The sequence below is a fragment of the Chelonoidis abingdonii genome, chromosome 4, assembly GCF_003597395.2.
Source record: "Chelonoidis abingdonii isolate Lonesome George chromosome 4, CheloAbing_2.0, whole genome shotgun sequence".
NCBI lineage: Eukaryota > Metazoa > Chordata > Testudines > Testudinidae > Chelonoidis > Chelonoidis abingdonii.
This window is the reverse complement of record NC_133772.1, coordinates 38678921-38695488: the sequence shown is the minus strand read 5'-3', so window position 1 is coordinate 38695488 and position 16568 is coordinate 38678921. Positions and strand designations below refer to the sequence as shown.

At 48.0% G+C, this 16568-nt stretch overlaps 1 protein-coding gene across 1 annotated transcript in view; it reads left to right on the top strand.

The window, feature by feature from the left end:
- SLC25A22 (solute carrier family 25 member 22) overlaps positions 1-15581 on the top strand; it is an 83138-nt gene extending 67557 nt beyond the window's left edge. The window contains exons 6-10 of the mRNA XM_032804124.2: positions 4871-4989; positions 7484-7655; positions 8883-9037; positions 11748-11823; positions 12646-15581. Of these exons, the coding sequence (XP_032660015.1) occupies positions 4871-4989; positions 7484-7655; positions 8883-9037; positions 11748-11823; positions 12646-12799 (676 nt within the window). The 3' untranslated portion in view covers positions 12800-15581. The remainder of the gene's footprint in view (positions 1-4870; positions 4990-7483; positions 7656-8882; positions 9038-11747; positions 11824-12645) is intronic.
- The last annotated feature ends 987 nt before the right edge of the window (positions 15582-16568 follow it).

Here is a 16568-nt window from a genome sequence, read left to right as displayed (position 1 = left end):
CGTACACTGTGTTCCACAGGGACAAGGTGCAGTTGCGACCACACCCGGCTTTCCTCCCTAAGGTGCTTTCGGCCTTTCATGTTAACCAGGACATCTTTCTCCCGGTCTTCTTCCTGAAGCCACACTGAACGCGACGGGAGCAACAGTTGCACTCCCTGGATGTCCGTAGAGTGCTCGCATTTTATATTGAGCGGACAAAACCCTTTTGTAAAACACCCCAACTCTTTGTCGCGGTAGCAGACCGAATGAAAGGCCTACCTGTTTCCTCTCGGAGGATCTCATCTTGGGTGACGGCGTGCATCCGCACTTGTTATGATTTGGCTCATATTTCCCCAAGCCACATCACTGCGCATTCTACCAGAGCTCAGGCTTCATTTGCCGCCTTCCTGGCTCAGGTACCTGGTCCTCGGTCCACACCTTTGCTTCGCATTACGCATTATGCTCTGGTTCAACAGTCCAGAGATGATGCAGCCTTTGGCTCAGCAGTTTTGCATTCTGCAACATCTCACTGACCTCACCGCCTAGGTAAGGCTTGGGAATCACCTAGTTTGAATGGATATGAGCAAGCACTCGAAGAAGAAAAGACGGTTACTCACCTTTGTAATTGTTGTTCTTTGAGATGGGTTGCTCATATCCATTCCAAACACGCCCTCCTTCCCCACTGTTGGAGTAGCTGGCAAGAAGGAACTGAGGGGCGGTTGCGTCGGCAGGAGTATATATCTGGCGCCATAGCGGCGCCACTCCAGGGGGCGCCCAGCCAACCCACCGAGTGTTTGCTAGGGTAAAAATCTTCCGACAAACGTGCACGCAGTGCACGACACCTAATTGGAATGGATATGAGCAACACATCTTGAAGAACAACAGTTACAAAGGTGAGTAACTGTCTTTTATGTAGGGTGTCTCGTATTTAGGCTCTGCCCAGTATTTTGGCCTCAGTGGGTTGAAAACTATCTCGGTTTGTTATAAAAGGTGTGCTTTGCTTACAGAATATCTGGCTGGCTGGCTTGCTGAATCCTCCTCTCCTAGGCACATTCTCAGAATTGATTTTCGTCTCCTCCCCTCTCATATAATAATTTTTATCTTGACCTTCGCTTTGTTTGCTGTTCTGGAGCAGGGCTGGAAAGCTGCTGATTCAGTGATTTTTGGTTCCTAGCAAGCCCAGCACAATTGCGTTAATTGCTTCTTTGCTGACAGAGGTGACTTCTTCTGTGGGGGGCTGTACTTATATTTATACATAGTCTCTCTCGTCCATCTTTTCTCCCACCACGGAAGTACTGTCACTGCTAGGCTAGAACATGACCGCTGTTTAACCCCGTGCCCACCAATGCTACACAGCAGGGTGCCAATTCAGATACTACTTGGGATATTTCTCTCTTACTCACACAGTGCATGAGCTGGTGCTGCCAGAGTCGAGATCTGGGTGCATTCCCCTGTGCTCTGCCATGCAGGAACAGACTCCCCACGCACCAGGTCACAGCTCCATTTGGCCTGTCTGCCCCTCTGTCTGGCTGGAGGGATGGCTAGGTCACATTTCAGCGGTGGTGTGACCACTGAGCTGGAGCGACGCTTGGGACAATGCTGCCCTGGCCTCTCTCATTTCTAAACTGCATGCCAAGTGCACTGCCCTGGAGATTGCATTGTTAGTACTGCCCTAAAGGGGGGCAGATGTGGGGTGAGGGGATTAAAAAGAGATTGACTTTATAGGCAGTGGAGGAACAGAACATATCTGTCAGAGAGAGAAGTGGTTGTAATGTTACTTTTTTTAACTCTCACCATCACAGTGCAAACTTTACAGTGACGCTACTTTGGTTTGCTCTTTGTTTTTGAAACCATAGTTCCAGTTGCTTATAGCCTTCTCGAGATCACTGACTCAGATTAAAAACCCTCAGTCTTTGTCTCAGGCTGGCATGTGTGTCTATGAGGGTGGTGTGAAGGCTACCCTTCAGCTGTTTTTGAGGATGGAACATGGTGCCTTATGGTTGCAGTTTTTATGACATTCGGTATGTCAGGAAATTCAAATGGATGGCTTCCACACCAGAGTACTCAGCCCTGATGCATGCTTGCCAGAAGGTATTATATTTTTACACCAGGTGCAGGAATGGTACATAGTCTCTGCATTGATAGGGTCAGACTGCCATTGGGGTAAATTAAGTGAGACTCTTCTTGAACTCAATTGCTCTACCCCAGTTTAAACCAGCTGAGGATCTGGTCCACAATTCCCTGTTTACTGTGGTATTTAGGCACCTAGGGCGATGCATAGACGGAGCTGGTGCCTTCTAAAAATGGTGTATGCACAGATCCCCAGCTGGTGTTTGTCAGCATAGCGACATAGAAGCCAGTGGAGTCATACTGACATACACCAGTTAAGGTGCTGGCCCTACGTTTAGTGTGCAGGTGATAGCGGGTGGAGTCTACTTGTTCTGGTGATGCTGATAGAACATGGAGTGTTTGTTTGATGTTCACCTTTAATTGCACACAACCCTGCCAGGCTCCTGAGCGACTGAAAGGGGTGAGGACCTTGCTTCTTGGGCTGTTGTACAATCAGAGGCTTACTGAATAGCTCTCCCAAGAATTCAGAGCCCTCAATCCAGCGGTGAGGGACAACTGCCCTAGGAAAACAACCACTTACTTCCTCACTGAGTCTCTTAAAACAGCTTAGTGAAGGGGAGAAAAGGTCCATGTGCACCCAGACTCTCTGCAGTTGACTGTCTAATAATTCAGTGACTCATTGATCATCCTGTGCCTAGGGGGCTTTGAGAAGGAAACTCAGTGAGAAATTCCTTCCTTCATTCTCAAGGGGGAAATCTATCTTTAGTCACTGATAATCTTCACTGTGACCTTATGCCCATAATCCCCTCCCCTGACATCCTCCCCTGGAGCAGATGTGAAGTAGAGAAATCTGAAAAGCTGACATGCAGGCTATGGGGGGATTAGTTGCGGGTAGCAGCCTGACTAGCAATCCTGTCACGTCACTGGATAGGTGAATTTAGCCTTGAGGGAGCTTTAAAGGGGTGGGAGGGGGGGAATGTTGCTGAGGGACGGGGAGTGAGGCTATTTCTCATGCTACCTGATTCTTCCCTATGGCAGAAGATGCTGACAACTCATTGGATCTCTGAGCCGCTGCTAAGTGCACTGTATTTTGTTTGAGGTGGTGGTGCGGAAACAGTGTGACACTTCCGTGAGCTCATTTATAGCCTGGGCTCGAAGGATGCTTTCAAACCATTATTTGTTAGTGTAAATCCAGCATCGCTCCACTTAAACCAGTGGAGTTGTGCTGAGTTTGCACCATCTGAGGGTCTGGCCTATTAAGTTCAATATGTGACACAGAGATCTGTTGGCAAAGGTTCTCCTCCTGTTCTTTGCAAACAGCTGTAACCTAAGACCTGACAGATTCACCGCACCAACACATCTCACAGGCTATTTATTCATAAAGAGTAGCGTGTAAGGTATCTCAAGACTCATAATGGTTGTGAGATGTATGTGCGGTTAATGTTTAAGGAATGATGATGTATATTGGGAATATTGAAAGTACATTGTCGGAACTTGGAGCAGAAATTAATCACCAGGAGGTACCGTGTCTCAGTGATGACCCAATCAAACAAAAGATAGTTGTCACCCCTCCCTAATCAGCATTACCAGGTAATGCAAGTTTCTGTTGTCTACCCTTGCCACAGTCAATGGAAAACTGTCAGAGACTGACAAACAATTGAAACCATGGAAAGGTAGAAAAGAAACTGCAGCAAGCAGGGGTTTGCCCTGCCTGTGAATAGAAACCAGTCTGTTTTCAGTGTCACGCAATGTAGGATAAGGCACTTTGTATCCATTCACTGAAGAAAATCCCTGCCTGGGAGGGGTGTGTGTGCTTTCATGAGCTTTTGGGTGCTGTTTCTTGAGAAACCAGCCAGCTCTGCAGTAGACTGAACTTTGGGAGGAAATTTACTTTATTAGACAGGAAAGGGAACACTAGATAAGTGTAGACCCACGTTCGTGTTTTTTGACTTTTTTTTTTTAATGTAACTACTTGTTTCCAGCACTCTTGTTTTCTATTTAAATTTTTATTCATAAATAAACCTTCTTTTGTCAGCGAAAGAATTCTTCTGTTGACCTAGTGCTGTCTACATGGGGATTTAGGTCAGCTTGACAATGCTGCTCTCACCCCTGAGCGAACTAGTTAAACCAACCTAATTTTTTAGAGTAAACCAGCCCTAAGTGAGGGTGCCTGGCTGTGGCAGTCAGCAAACCTCTGGCTGATTTGATTTTTTTTTCTTAGAAAACTTTTTGATAGTGATCTTGGGTGCCCATCTTTGGTGCCTTAAAGAGACCTGATTCTCAAAGGGCTGGTGCTCAGCACTACTGAGGCCTAATGTGGAGAAAAAGTGTCTTAAGTTGAACACCCCAACTCAGCAGTTCCTTTTTGAAGTCTTGACTCTGCTTTGTGGGGTTCTGGCTTTTTGGAGGAGGTGAAGAGAGCATATTCCTGGTTGCTGACCTCTGCGGCTGCAGGCTGTTAAAGGCTAATGGCCCTGTGGTAACTTCTGGTACTTCTGACTTTCCTGGGAGCTCAGTGTATAGGGGAGCTGTGAGCTCCCCTGCTCCAGAGCAGATTATGCTGGACCAAAACACCTAGCCTTTGACACCAGCTGGCTCATTGTGCCCATTACAGACCACCTCCACTTTGCGTCCCAGCCTGTGCATCAGTGCTGTGGCCCAGGACCATCTGTCCTCTAATTCCATCATGGTGGTGATGGAGCCTATCATGGTGGGGATGGAGAGTGGGCGTCTCTCTCAGAGGGAACCCAGCTGTCTGTCGTTTCAGAGCCACGTTACTCTGAGCCAGATCTTCTGACTGAATCTTTCTTTTGCTGGGCAGGAAGAAGCTGACGCTGCTGAAAGAGATGCTGGCCGGCTGCGGGGCGGGCACCTGCCAGGTGATTGTCACTACTCCCATGGAGATGCTCAAAATCCAGCTGCAGGATGCAGGCCGACTTGGTACCTTGCACATCTCTTCTCTCCTTGTACAACAAGCGGGCAGTGGGGGTGGGGAGAGTGAGACTGTGGGAGAAGGGGAGGAAATGAGTGTAGAGGTCATTGCTTCCTTCCGCAGAGGGGTCTTAAGCTGTAGCAGAGCTTTCCCCATGCTCTTCCCTGCAGGCTTTTTTCACTGGCCTCTTAGAACCCCCTCTAGTGGCACAAGGAAGCACTTTTCACTACCTGTGCTTATGTCATAGGAGGGGATAGGTGGGCTGCTGTGCATGCTGTAGAGATGATCGCATTCAGGTCACAAATTATTAAAACTCATCAGTTAATGCCACAGGAGAAGGGTTTAACTTCCCCTTGTGCTTGTCCTGTAATATTTCCCCTCGGTATGTCTCACCCTGTTATCTCCTCCTCCCCCAGCCCGTCTCAAGTGGCTTGTTGCCTATAAAAGTCCCGTAGTACAGTTCATCTGTTTTTCTTGTGAGGGAATGAGAACAAGAGTCAATCGGCTGTTTTTGAACGGCGACCGAAGTTCCCCATGTGAGGCATGCTGCTCTTGGGGGGAGGGAGGGACCGTTTCAGTCCTGCTCTTCCTGTGGGACTCTGTCATTGTCCAATATCCTCCTCGCCTCTCTGGGTACCAGTTTCCTCTCTGATCTCGGAGCGGAGTTTCTGACTCATGAGATTGAGAGGAAATTGCAGACTCTCTTGTCAAAGTGAAAGGAGAACTCCTGGTTCAGGGCTAGAATGTGCGTAATCAGCTCACAGAAAGGGACAAACAAAGGCACATGTAGTCAGGGAATGGAATTCAGTTTCAGCTTGGTCTCTAATAGAGAAGCATGGTATCATTTGGCACTTTTGGTGTTCTTTGCTCAGGAGAGGCCTAGGGCTAGAATAGCAAAGGGTGCTGCAGGTAAAGATCGAGGTTCATCGGCAGAACTGTGTAGGAACCCAGGAGTGGGGTAGCAAGTGGTGTTGCAGGTCAGGACTGGGGTGCATTGGCAGAGCTGCAGGAAGGGGAAGAGGGGATCATGAGTACAAACCAGGGTGGTGTGTCAGTTCTGGGATTCATGGGCAGTGCTGGGGATGGGGAAGGGAGTTAAGATTGCATAGAAGTCCTATTGCAGCCCACATGAGACGTGTTGACAGAGCTGTTAGTTATGCACCAGCTGTCCACCATGGGTTGGTACTAGTGTCTTCACAGAAATAATGTAAATAGAATAATAAGATAATTACTTAAAACAACAGAATCTGTGGAAAGGAGAGAAGTGTTGCTAAAAACCTAAATCTCTTCTGGAGTCCCACCAGAAATGCTGCATAGGTCCTAAAATCCCCTAAACGATGCCCATCAGGTAGAGTGTTAATGGTGCTACTCAGCTAACCCACAGTGGCTCCCACGCATTCTCCCATCATGAAGTATTTCTGGCTCCAGGCTGCGGCCAGCTTAGATCAGGATTCTTCCAGCTTGGCATCCATATTATCTGTAGGGTTACATTCTGCAAAGCAGCTAAATTGTCATACCCAGCATCCTAGGGGAGACTGTATGCCCAGTGTGATGTGTACATAACTGCACGTCCAGGGACTTTCTTCTGTGGAGGTACCATTATGATTACACATGGTAACATCACACCCTAATTGTGGGACCCCATAACCCAAACGCCCCATGAGACCAGAGAGTTGTAGTTTCTCTCTTCCTTTTCCTCCCCAAGAGCCTTCCCTTGCTAATTTTAATGCAAACCTTGCTCTGGGGTGTGTGTGTGTGTGTAAAACTGTTTACAGGGCGTTTGAAAAAGATTACCACTACTGTGAACAGTCAAGACCTAGTTTCTGTGTTGCGATGCAGAGTGTATGTATGGGAGCTGCAGAATGGCCTAGGGATCGACATGTGCTCCATCTACTGACCAAAAAGTAGAAGTTCATTAGGGCTTGAAAGGTAATAGGAGATAGGTAACATAGTGTGTAGATCTAGGGTACTTTATTTCAGAGCGCTCTTCAGTTTTATTTTAATGTGGTTGTTTTAAGGAAAGGTATTACGAATGAGCGTTTCTTATTTTTAGGGTGCTTTGGTGACCTTCCCCTCTGAAGACCTGTGTCCCAATAGGTTTTAAAGTTCCTGTTGCATTGATCTCTTGTACTCAGCTTAGTCTATAGCGGTCAGTTCTCCATACCACGCAAGCCTGGCATGACTGACCATGTCTTCCCAGGAGAGACCCAGGAGTGGAACTGCAGGAGCGATGTTATAGGTCAGGACTGAGATGTGGTGGCAGAGTTGGGTTTGAGCCCAGAACTGAGGCATGCTGAGGGGTGGGAGCTTGCAGGGTACATGGCTGGCTTTAGCTAGTGCTGTGAGTCCCTCCATCTCGCCAGTATCCAGTTTACACCACAGACATCTTCCTTTCTGAAACGTCCAAATCCCTGTATAGCCTTGGCACTGGTGCTGTGCAGTAATTGAAAGTTGTATTTTTCATAGCACATGTTTATAAATAACACTGTCACTCCCATGCAGCGGCCCAGAAGAAGCTAATGGCAGCACAAGCCCAGCTGTCCTCCACCACTAGTGCTGGGGCAGCAGAGTCAGTAGTGGAGACACGGACCACGGCAACGCAAATCACCAGGGAACTACTTCGGAGCAAAGGCATCGCAGGGCTTTACAAGGGCCTTGGGGCCACGCTGCTAAGGTAGGGTTGTGCTCGCTGAAACTCAGAGCACCTTCATCTGTAAAAGACTGAAGTAATCCTCCCAAACCCTGCTCCTTGCAATGGTGCTGCTGCTGCACTGGGGACTGTTTACTGGACAACTCTATTATCATCTGGGTCACTAGCAAAAATGTGTGTATCCAGCACCCAATTCTCCTCTCCTATAGATCAGTGTGATACTGCAGTTCCCCTGGTGTAGAAATGAAGTACATGAATGGAGAGTAAGGCCCCTAGTGCTTTTATGTTGGGCAGAGAGAGAGAATGAGAATTCTTTTTAGCCTGCCTTCCTTCTAGTCTACATAGGTTCTTGTACCTCACTGATCACTGTAGTTGTATATGAAGAGATGTGACAGATATCTGTCACATGTTGTTAGTTCTCTCATCCTCTGCCCTTGGAAAATGTGTGCAGTGGAGTGTCTTGTTTTGGTAGGGTGGTTTTTGTCTTGCTTTGCTAATACACATGTGGCTCTGTATTCATGTTAGAGCAGGCAGGTTATAAGAAATGCACCTTGCTCTTGGAGCGGAAGGTGGTGAGCCTTGTGATGGTCCTTTAGTGCCTGGGGGAGTTCGTGCCCCTGTCTCAGATCAGCCTCTGGGAAAGTTCCGTCTTCCATGCAGGCGAGCTTTACCCTTATTGTAGAGACTTCCATTGTGCCAAGTCTTCCCCCCGGAGCCTTAGGTGATCTTTTGGTTATTCTGGGCCCCATCCATGGAGTGCCTTGAAGATGTTAAGGACTGAGACCTTGAGCTTGATTTGATCCATAGGAAGCCAGTGTAGAGAGTGGCTCTGTCATAGCTCTTTTCTTCTCAGGTGACTGACTCACTAATTTATTGGTGGTAACACCCAATGGGACTCGCTGGACAGGAGAAGGAGGGACTTTAAAACTCTTCTAAAAAATTAGAACTCTGGACATGCTGGGCCAGATCCTCAGCTGGAGTAAATAGGCGAAGCTCCGTTGGCTCTGGCAGAGCTGTGCTGAATTATACCTGCTGAGGATCTGCCCTCTGACTCTTGTCTGTGGGATATAGACACTGCAGAGGGAATGTCTTTTTCAAACCCCCTCGCACATCATTCCGGTAACTGGGAAAGAGACCTGGCCTGGCACCATTGTTGACCTGTGAAGCTCCCAGTCCTTCCTGCCATGACTGGCTGCTTGGTCTGGGGGTGCAGTTTTGCTGATCATTCTTCTCCCCATCCCTCCATTACAGAGACGTCCCGTTTTCCGTCGTTTACTTCCCGTTGTTTGCGAATCTGAATAAGCTGGGCCAGAAGAGCCCTGACGTCAAGGCCCCGTTCTACGTGTCCTTTCTGTCTGGGTGCCTGGCAGGCAGCACGGCAGCGGTGGCTGTGAATCCGTGTGATGGTGAGTCCTGAGTTGGGGGAGAAGCTGTCAGCCTGAGGGTGGTGATGAGGAGTTTCACGGACACCCAGTTGCAGAGCTCCCGCCCCTCGTGGGCAGTGGGAAGGAGGAGGAACTCACCACTTATGGTGGCTGTGTTGCCATGATGTTGGTGTCAAACGTTGAAGTGGCCCTGTGCCCCCTTGTAAGATAAGATGTGGCATGGGGAACAGGGTGAAGGACTCAAAGGGAGTCCGTGTTCCCAAGCAACCCCAGAATCGGCCAAACACTGAGGGAGTGTGGGAAGGAGATGGCTTGTGTGTTAGGAGGACATCACTTATGCCCCCACCTCACCCACGCACCCCTCTCTGTAGTACCAGGAGAAGAGCGAGCACTGACAGGGCCATACTGTGTAGGGGAGGGGAAATGGCAGGATCTCCCTTTTCTCCTCACAGAGAGGTGGGAGAACTGGAGGCTGTGTCCCCCTCTGGTGATCTGAAGGAACTAGCAAGGAGATATAGTTCTGTAGAAGAAAGGCTCACAGCCCCATGAACTCTCCAGCAAGATTTGAAAGAAACCTTATGTCACAAGCCTGGAAAGAGGCATAGGAGTACTCCTGGGGGAATTCTGTGCCATTGCGTGTGTGCAGAATTCACCTCTGCAGATTTCTTCGCTTCCCCACAGAAAAATGACTTTCGGACAGGGAAGTCAGGCACCACTCCCTAGCAGTGCAGGTATGTCGTTTCAGGCACCTGGAGCAGCTGGCGGAGAGGTAAATCACTGCAGGGCTGGGGACACCCCAGCCAGTGGCTCCTACCCTGAGCCGGGATCAGCTGCTAGTCTGGGCGGGGTTGGAGGCAGGAGAGGATGGGACTTCCTCTTCCCCTGTAAGGAGTGGCTGGGGCAGTGTCAGACCCACCCCCAGAAACTTCCCCTAGCTGCAGGAAGCTCTGCATCCTCCCCCGCTTCCTGTTCCCATAGCTGCACAGCTGCAGGGGGAGGGGTCATTATACAGGCAGCTGCTCCCCCCTATGCCCAACCTCCATGCATCGAGACCTCCCATACCAGACACCCCTGTCAAGCCTCATCCTGTACACTCAGAACCCCCTAGCCTTCCATACCTGAACCCTACCCCACTAAACCTCAACCCTGCATCTGGAGCCCCCCTACCCCTGGACCCTGTGCACCCAAACCCCCCCCCCCCCCCCCTACACTCAAACCCCCACCCTGATGAGCCCCGTCCCCTGCACCACCCTGAGTCCCCACGTCCAGACCCCCAACTAGCTCTGTCCAGACTCCCACCAAGCCCCTCTCCCCCATCTTCCAGATCCCCCCTCTGCTGAGCACCCCACAATCAAACCTCTCTGCTGAGCCCCAGCCACTTTCACCAGGAACCCTCGCAACGAGCCTCTGTGCACCCAGATCCCACACACACACCTAGACCCCGCCGCCTCACTGAGCTGCCTGCACCCAGATTGTCCCACACAGAATCCTCTCATCCTCTACCTGGACCCCTCCGCCCCACTGAACCCCTTCACATTTGGATCCTGCCTGGTTGAACCTGCCTGCCCCACACCTGGTGCAGAGAGGCAGGGCCCTAGGGTGTTTCTGGGGCAGTCCCAGGCCTTGTGCTGTGTCAGGGTCAGGTGCAGCCTCACCACTGAGTCCGTGTCCAAGGGGTGGAGGGTGGGGAGGCTACAGGGTGATTTCCCACCTTTGTGCAGCCAGTGACAAGTGTTCCCCACTACCATGCTGGAGCCTCTGCATTTATTAATTGACAAATACAACTTGCAGAATTTTAAAATATTGTGCGCAGAATTTGTAATTCTTTGAGCGCAGGATGCCCTCAGGAGTATAAGAGGGAGATCTCTGGGGTCAAAGCTCCCCCACCCTCCCCTGCAGGTTCAGGAGAGAGAGCTTGCCCACTGCTTCCAGCTGAGAAGGAGTGGAGCTTTCTCTTTACTTCAACCCCTGCTTAATGGAGTGTTCGCTGTCTGTGGTGTGTGTTAGTTAAACCAAATGGAGGGGGGACTCTCGGTGCAGAGGACCGGAAGCGGCCATTATCACGTCTCTGTGATAGATGTGTTTCTGTGTAGAAACCATCGTCTGTGTGTGTGTGCGCACGGCTCGCACCTTTGTGTATTTAGGCTTATGTAAAACCAATGTGAGCACCTGGGAGGCCATTACCTTGTTATCTATTAGACTGTGTATGTCTTCCAGTAACACCGCTTGGCCTTGCCTCTGTCTGCAGGGCTGACCTGTGAGAAACAATAGGAAGTTGTTTTCCCTCCCATAATCGTATATTACCAAGATTTAAGAGTGACCAGTGATTGGTGTTTTGTTTTGGTGCCTCAGTTTTTTGGAGTGCCCAATTGCACACTGGGCTGACTTTCAGAAAGTGCTGGCCTTTTGAAAATCTGGCTCCTTAAGAGCTCTGGAGACCCATAAATCAGTGTCAGTGTGGAAAATTGTGTTCTTTGTGTTTTGTGTGGGGAATTTAAAATCCATTTGTAAAGGAACAGTTAAGATTTTCCCTAGTTTTCTGATATTCTGATTAATCTCATCTGTGATCATAATCCCAGTAATCTGAATTTGGCTTTGCTAGACCATAAATGATCACTCTTGTCTACTAAAGCTTGTAATTGAAGCTTTTGGAGGGAAAGAACCAGAGGCAGCACATGGCCTGTTTGAATAGGGTTCTTAAAGCTTCTTTTCTCCTTCTCTCTGTCCTCAGTAATCAAGACAAGGCTGCAGTCCTTGAAAAGGGGAGTGAATGAGGACACATACTCAGGAATCCTAGACTGCACGAGGTAAAAGGTCTCCTCAGTGGTTACTAGAAGATCCGGTTGCTATGCGTCTGTTATAGGCATCTTCCATTGCCTGCTGCTTGGCAATGGGAGGGAGTTGAGGCACCAAGGGCTTCTTTTTTTAATTGTTTTATCTGAATGCCTAAAAAGGTTTTATCTTGTCGTTGGGGAAGGCTAATAGGGCAGGGGTCCACTTCTACCAGAAAACCCCAACCACCTCCTTCCCTAAAAAGCAATAACCTCAGAAACAAATACACAGCCCCAAGCAGAAAAGAGGAGAACGAAAGACTCTGTGGACTTGACTGGGGGTATTGCTATTGCTGTTGGTTTTAACATGAGAAAGTGCCCAGATCCTAGGGTGGGCAGCACTATAAAACCCTAAAACAGATAAGAGTGAGATCTGCAGCAACTTCCATTTCCTCTGTGATCCTGCCTTATAGGAACTCCTGTACATTGCAGGCTACAGAACCTCATGCACCCACTCCTGTAATAGACTTAAAACCTCTGGCTGAGTTACTGCAGTCCTCAAATCCTGGTTTAAAGACTTCAAGTCACAGAGAATTCACCACTTAGCTAATTTAAACCTGCAAGGGACCCAAGCCCCATGCTGCAGAGGAAGGCAAAACCCCGCCCAAGGTGTCTGTCAGTCTGACCCAAGGAAGATTCCCTCCTAACCCCACATATGGCTATCAGTTGGACTCTGAGCATCCTGATTCTGGTGACAGACAATAAATTACTTTGGGAAATATTTGTGTTAGCACAAGTGACACTATTATGGGCAATGGGTGGGATCAACTCATGCTGTCTGTCTCTGTGCCTCTGTAGGAAAATCTGGCAGAAGGAAGGGCCCCTGGCCTTCCTGAAGGGGGCATATTGCAGAGCCTTGGTCATCGCCCCACTCTTCGGCATTGCACAAGTCGTCTATTTCATAGGCATCGCAGAATTCTTCCTAGATATGCTTCCGAAGCGCCGGGATTAACCCTCGTGCACGCTCACTGCTGGTCAGAATTCATCCAGCATTCGTCGTCGTCGTCGATTGGTTTCCAAGCAACAGCACAAAGGGTTAAAGCAGCAATCTTGAGGGTGAAGGTCGTCTCCCAAACAAAAAGTCCCTTTCACCTCTCGATATGTCCCCACCCCATCTGGCCTTCCAGGACAATACTTAATTATGCATATCTATTATTTTTAATTGTCATTCTTAAAGACACTAGTTAGCACAGACTGGGCTCACAGACCCCGGATCTTCTCCCAGCAATGGTGGGGGGGAGAAACTGACCACACCTTCTGAATTACCAGGTAGTCAAGAAAGGAGCAAAGAACCAGACTTTGTTCCCCTAGTCCCTCTTCTGATGTGCCAGGTCTCTGGGAAGATAAGGCCTCAGCACACCTTCTAAAGGGGGACCCATATTGTCAGGAGAGGAAGCAGGTAGATGCCACAATCAAAAAGTTTCTTTATAAGGACCTGTCCTGAAACTCCCCTAATATCAGCTGGACTTGGATGAACTTCTTGGAGATCAGATGAGGGGGAAGGTTTTTTTGTTTGTTTTTTGTTTTTTTAATTTTATTTTAATCAAAGGGACTTCCCTCTTAAATAGGGGCCATGGGGCCTGTGTGGAGGGAGATGTTCGCTGCACGTATTTGCAACACATTTGCTCTGAAAGAGTATGTCTGCGGGATCATGTGTGAATGTCTTCAGGTGCACGAGTGTTTAGCTACGAGCTACAGGCGGGAGAGGGGAGAATTTAATGACATGGGATCAACTTTTTATTTATACAGGAAAAACAAATCCAATTACATTCCTTAAATCAGCCCAGCTCTAATGTGTCAAGCAGTTGCTCTACCCAGAGTACTGGTTGTGTCTTTTGGCCTGTCTTTAAAATGCATTCCTCTCCTCCTTACCTGTGGTTGTTTGCATTCACAAAGGGTCACTTAAAAAGATGGTCTCAGAGTCAGGCCTTTTGGTTAAAGATCAGGATAGGCCACCTCCTCAGCTGGTGTAAATGGTTGTAGATCCTTTGAAGTCCATGAGATCTATTGAAATCTGTGGGGCTATGGCTGTGTACACCAACTGAGGTTCTGGCTCAATGTACTTGGGGATTGAGTTGCCAACTTCTTTATCCAGACCAAAATTGGGATGTGGAAAAGAAATGAGGCCAGGGCGTCTGTTTTAGTTCCACAGGGACCTAATTCCATATGACTTAGGGCTGGTCTACACAGGGGAGATCGATCTAAGATACGCAACTTCAACTATGTGAATAGCGTAGCTGAAGTCGAAGTATCTTAGATTGATTTACCTCTCATCCTAACAGCGCGGGATCGACGTCCGTGGTTCCCCCTGTCGACTCCGCCACCGCCGTTCGCACTGCTAGAGTTCCGGAGTCGATGGGCGCATGTTCGGGGATCGATATATCGTGTCTAGATGAGACGCGATATATCGATCCCCGAGAAATCGATCGCTACCCACCAATACGACAGGTAGTCTAGATGTACTCTTAACTTTCAAAGGCCACGTCTGGTTTTGCTATGATGTTTTCTCTGAAGTACGTACAGAGAGGCAGTATGACTTCAGTTGGATCCACACTGGCATAAGAGCCTGCCTCTGTGTGTCCAGTCGTGGGATTGAGGATGATGGCCAGACTTACTGCTCACTTTGGGGAGGTAGTCATTGACTGGATAACAGGCTGGCAACCTTAGACACATACAGATTCTGTTAAAGGGACACTAATGTTTTTAAAAAACCCAAACCTTTTCTTTATCTATATTCACGATATCACTTTGAATTCTCACAAGGGAAAGAACTGAAAATCTGGTGTGCTTTATTATTGCACTTCATTCCATTTCAACATGTAAACTGAACTGGTCAGTTTCACTTTTTGTTTATAGTCTACTTCACTTTCTGCTTCCCCATCACTAGCATCATGGTGCTGTTTGTGTTTCAGATGAAGAATAATTTAAAAAAAAAAGTTTCCCCTTGAAATCTCTGTGTACTTCAACACTCTTTATTTGGGTTTTGTAAAACTTTTTCTTTGTAAAACCTAAATTGGAGGCCAATTGTCCTGATCATGTACCTTTAATGTAGAGAAGGTTGTTAACACAGCTAAATTTCTCACTTTTGCCTATGAGAGACACAAAAAATGACACTCTCTGCTATGTAGAAAAGGGAATCTGCATAGATGACCTCTCTATTCATAACAATCTTTTGTGATCAGTAGTACTATGATGCCTGTGTCGCTCTGGAATTTTCTGAGTTGCACTTAAAGAAAAGCTTTTCTTTTTCTTCCATAGGGTAACTCTTATCCTGTTTTATGGTGTATAATGAAGGCCTGAAAGGTGTCGGAAGTTTTTAAGAATTTTTTTTTTTCTGCTTGGTTTTTGCATGCAAGGTTCAGATCCTCATCTAGGCTGGAAGAGTGATGGTAGGAGAGCTAGTGAAATGGTGGTGTCCCACGAGAGTGATAGTTGGACAGTTGATAGGAAAGGATTTCTAGTCACTAGTTCAAACTTTTTTTTTCTTTTTGTGTTAACACCTATTTAATGTTAATGACTAACTTACATTTTGGAGAAAGGAAGTTTTTGTTTAACCCCGTCAGTTATGGTATGAGAGCTCAGACTAAACATCCCACTAGCTTCCCAGATGTCATCCACCAAGACCAGGGAAACCCCAGAGCTGAAATTCCTGATATTTAAAAGATAAAGAGCAAGTGACCGTCTCCTCCTCTTTAAAAACAGGCCTTCTCTATACATCATAAAGAATCCAAAAGGAACACAGCCTCGTTCTTTGAATAGTCCTTTGCATTTTGTGACCAAATTTTAATGTTGAAATGGTGATTTTTCTCCCCTCCCGCGCCCCCCACAGCCAATATATTATTGTATATGAAACTTACAATTTGGGGTTAAAAATATACTGCCAGTAAATCTGTTTCAGAAGGAAACAAAGAGCTCTGTGGCAAATACAGGTTTGAAGCAGCCTCTCCCCCTAAGATATGCTGCTCTTACTATCGATGTCTGTGCTCCCAGCTGTCTGCTTTGCTCCCATTTGGGTTCACAATGCAATGTGGACCAGCAATGTTGTTGTTGTTGCCATGGTTATTGGGCACGGAAAAGGGCCTGGAAAATGCTGCTTTATGGCCTCAGACAAAGATCTATGGAAATCTCCCATCTTTCCCCACCCCCCAGTTTTTATTTTTAAATTTCAGCAGAATGACTGCACCCAGCGAGCCCTGTGTGGTATGTCAGCGCAGGGCCTTTGTGAGCTGAAGTTCTTGGTGCTGATGAACTCGCGCTGCTTCAGCCTAGTGAGGAGTCCTCTTTAGTGGCAAGAGACTTAAGGAGGGACCTGTAAAATTCTGAACTCGGAAGCAATTGCATCTGCCTGAGATCTGGAATTTCAAAGGCGGGCTCTGGTGTTACTGCAGTAACTGTCTCTAGCTGGTGACCCTGCAGCCCGTAAAGTCAGAAACTCTTATATTAGCATTTAATTGCCACACATCCTTCCCGCCCCCCAAGGCTAAGCCCTGTCCCTTCCTGGCAGGGCTCCCTGGTGCCTGTTTATTCTGATCATTCCAGTTGTGAAGGGGAGCAGTCAGCACTGGTACTGCTGGCTGTAGCCCATTGATTGCAGTGGAATCAGCTGCACTGGTGTAGATCGCGTGTACACTGGGGCTTGGCACCAGTGGTTAATATCCCCGTGTGGACAAGGCCTTGGTGCAGCTGTAGAGACCAAACTGTAGAAGTTTCCATTTAACAGA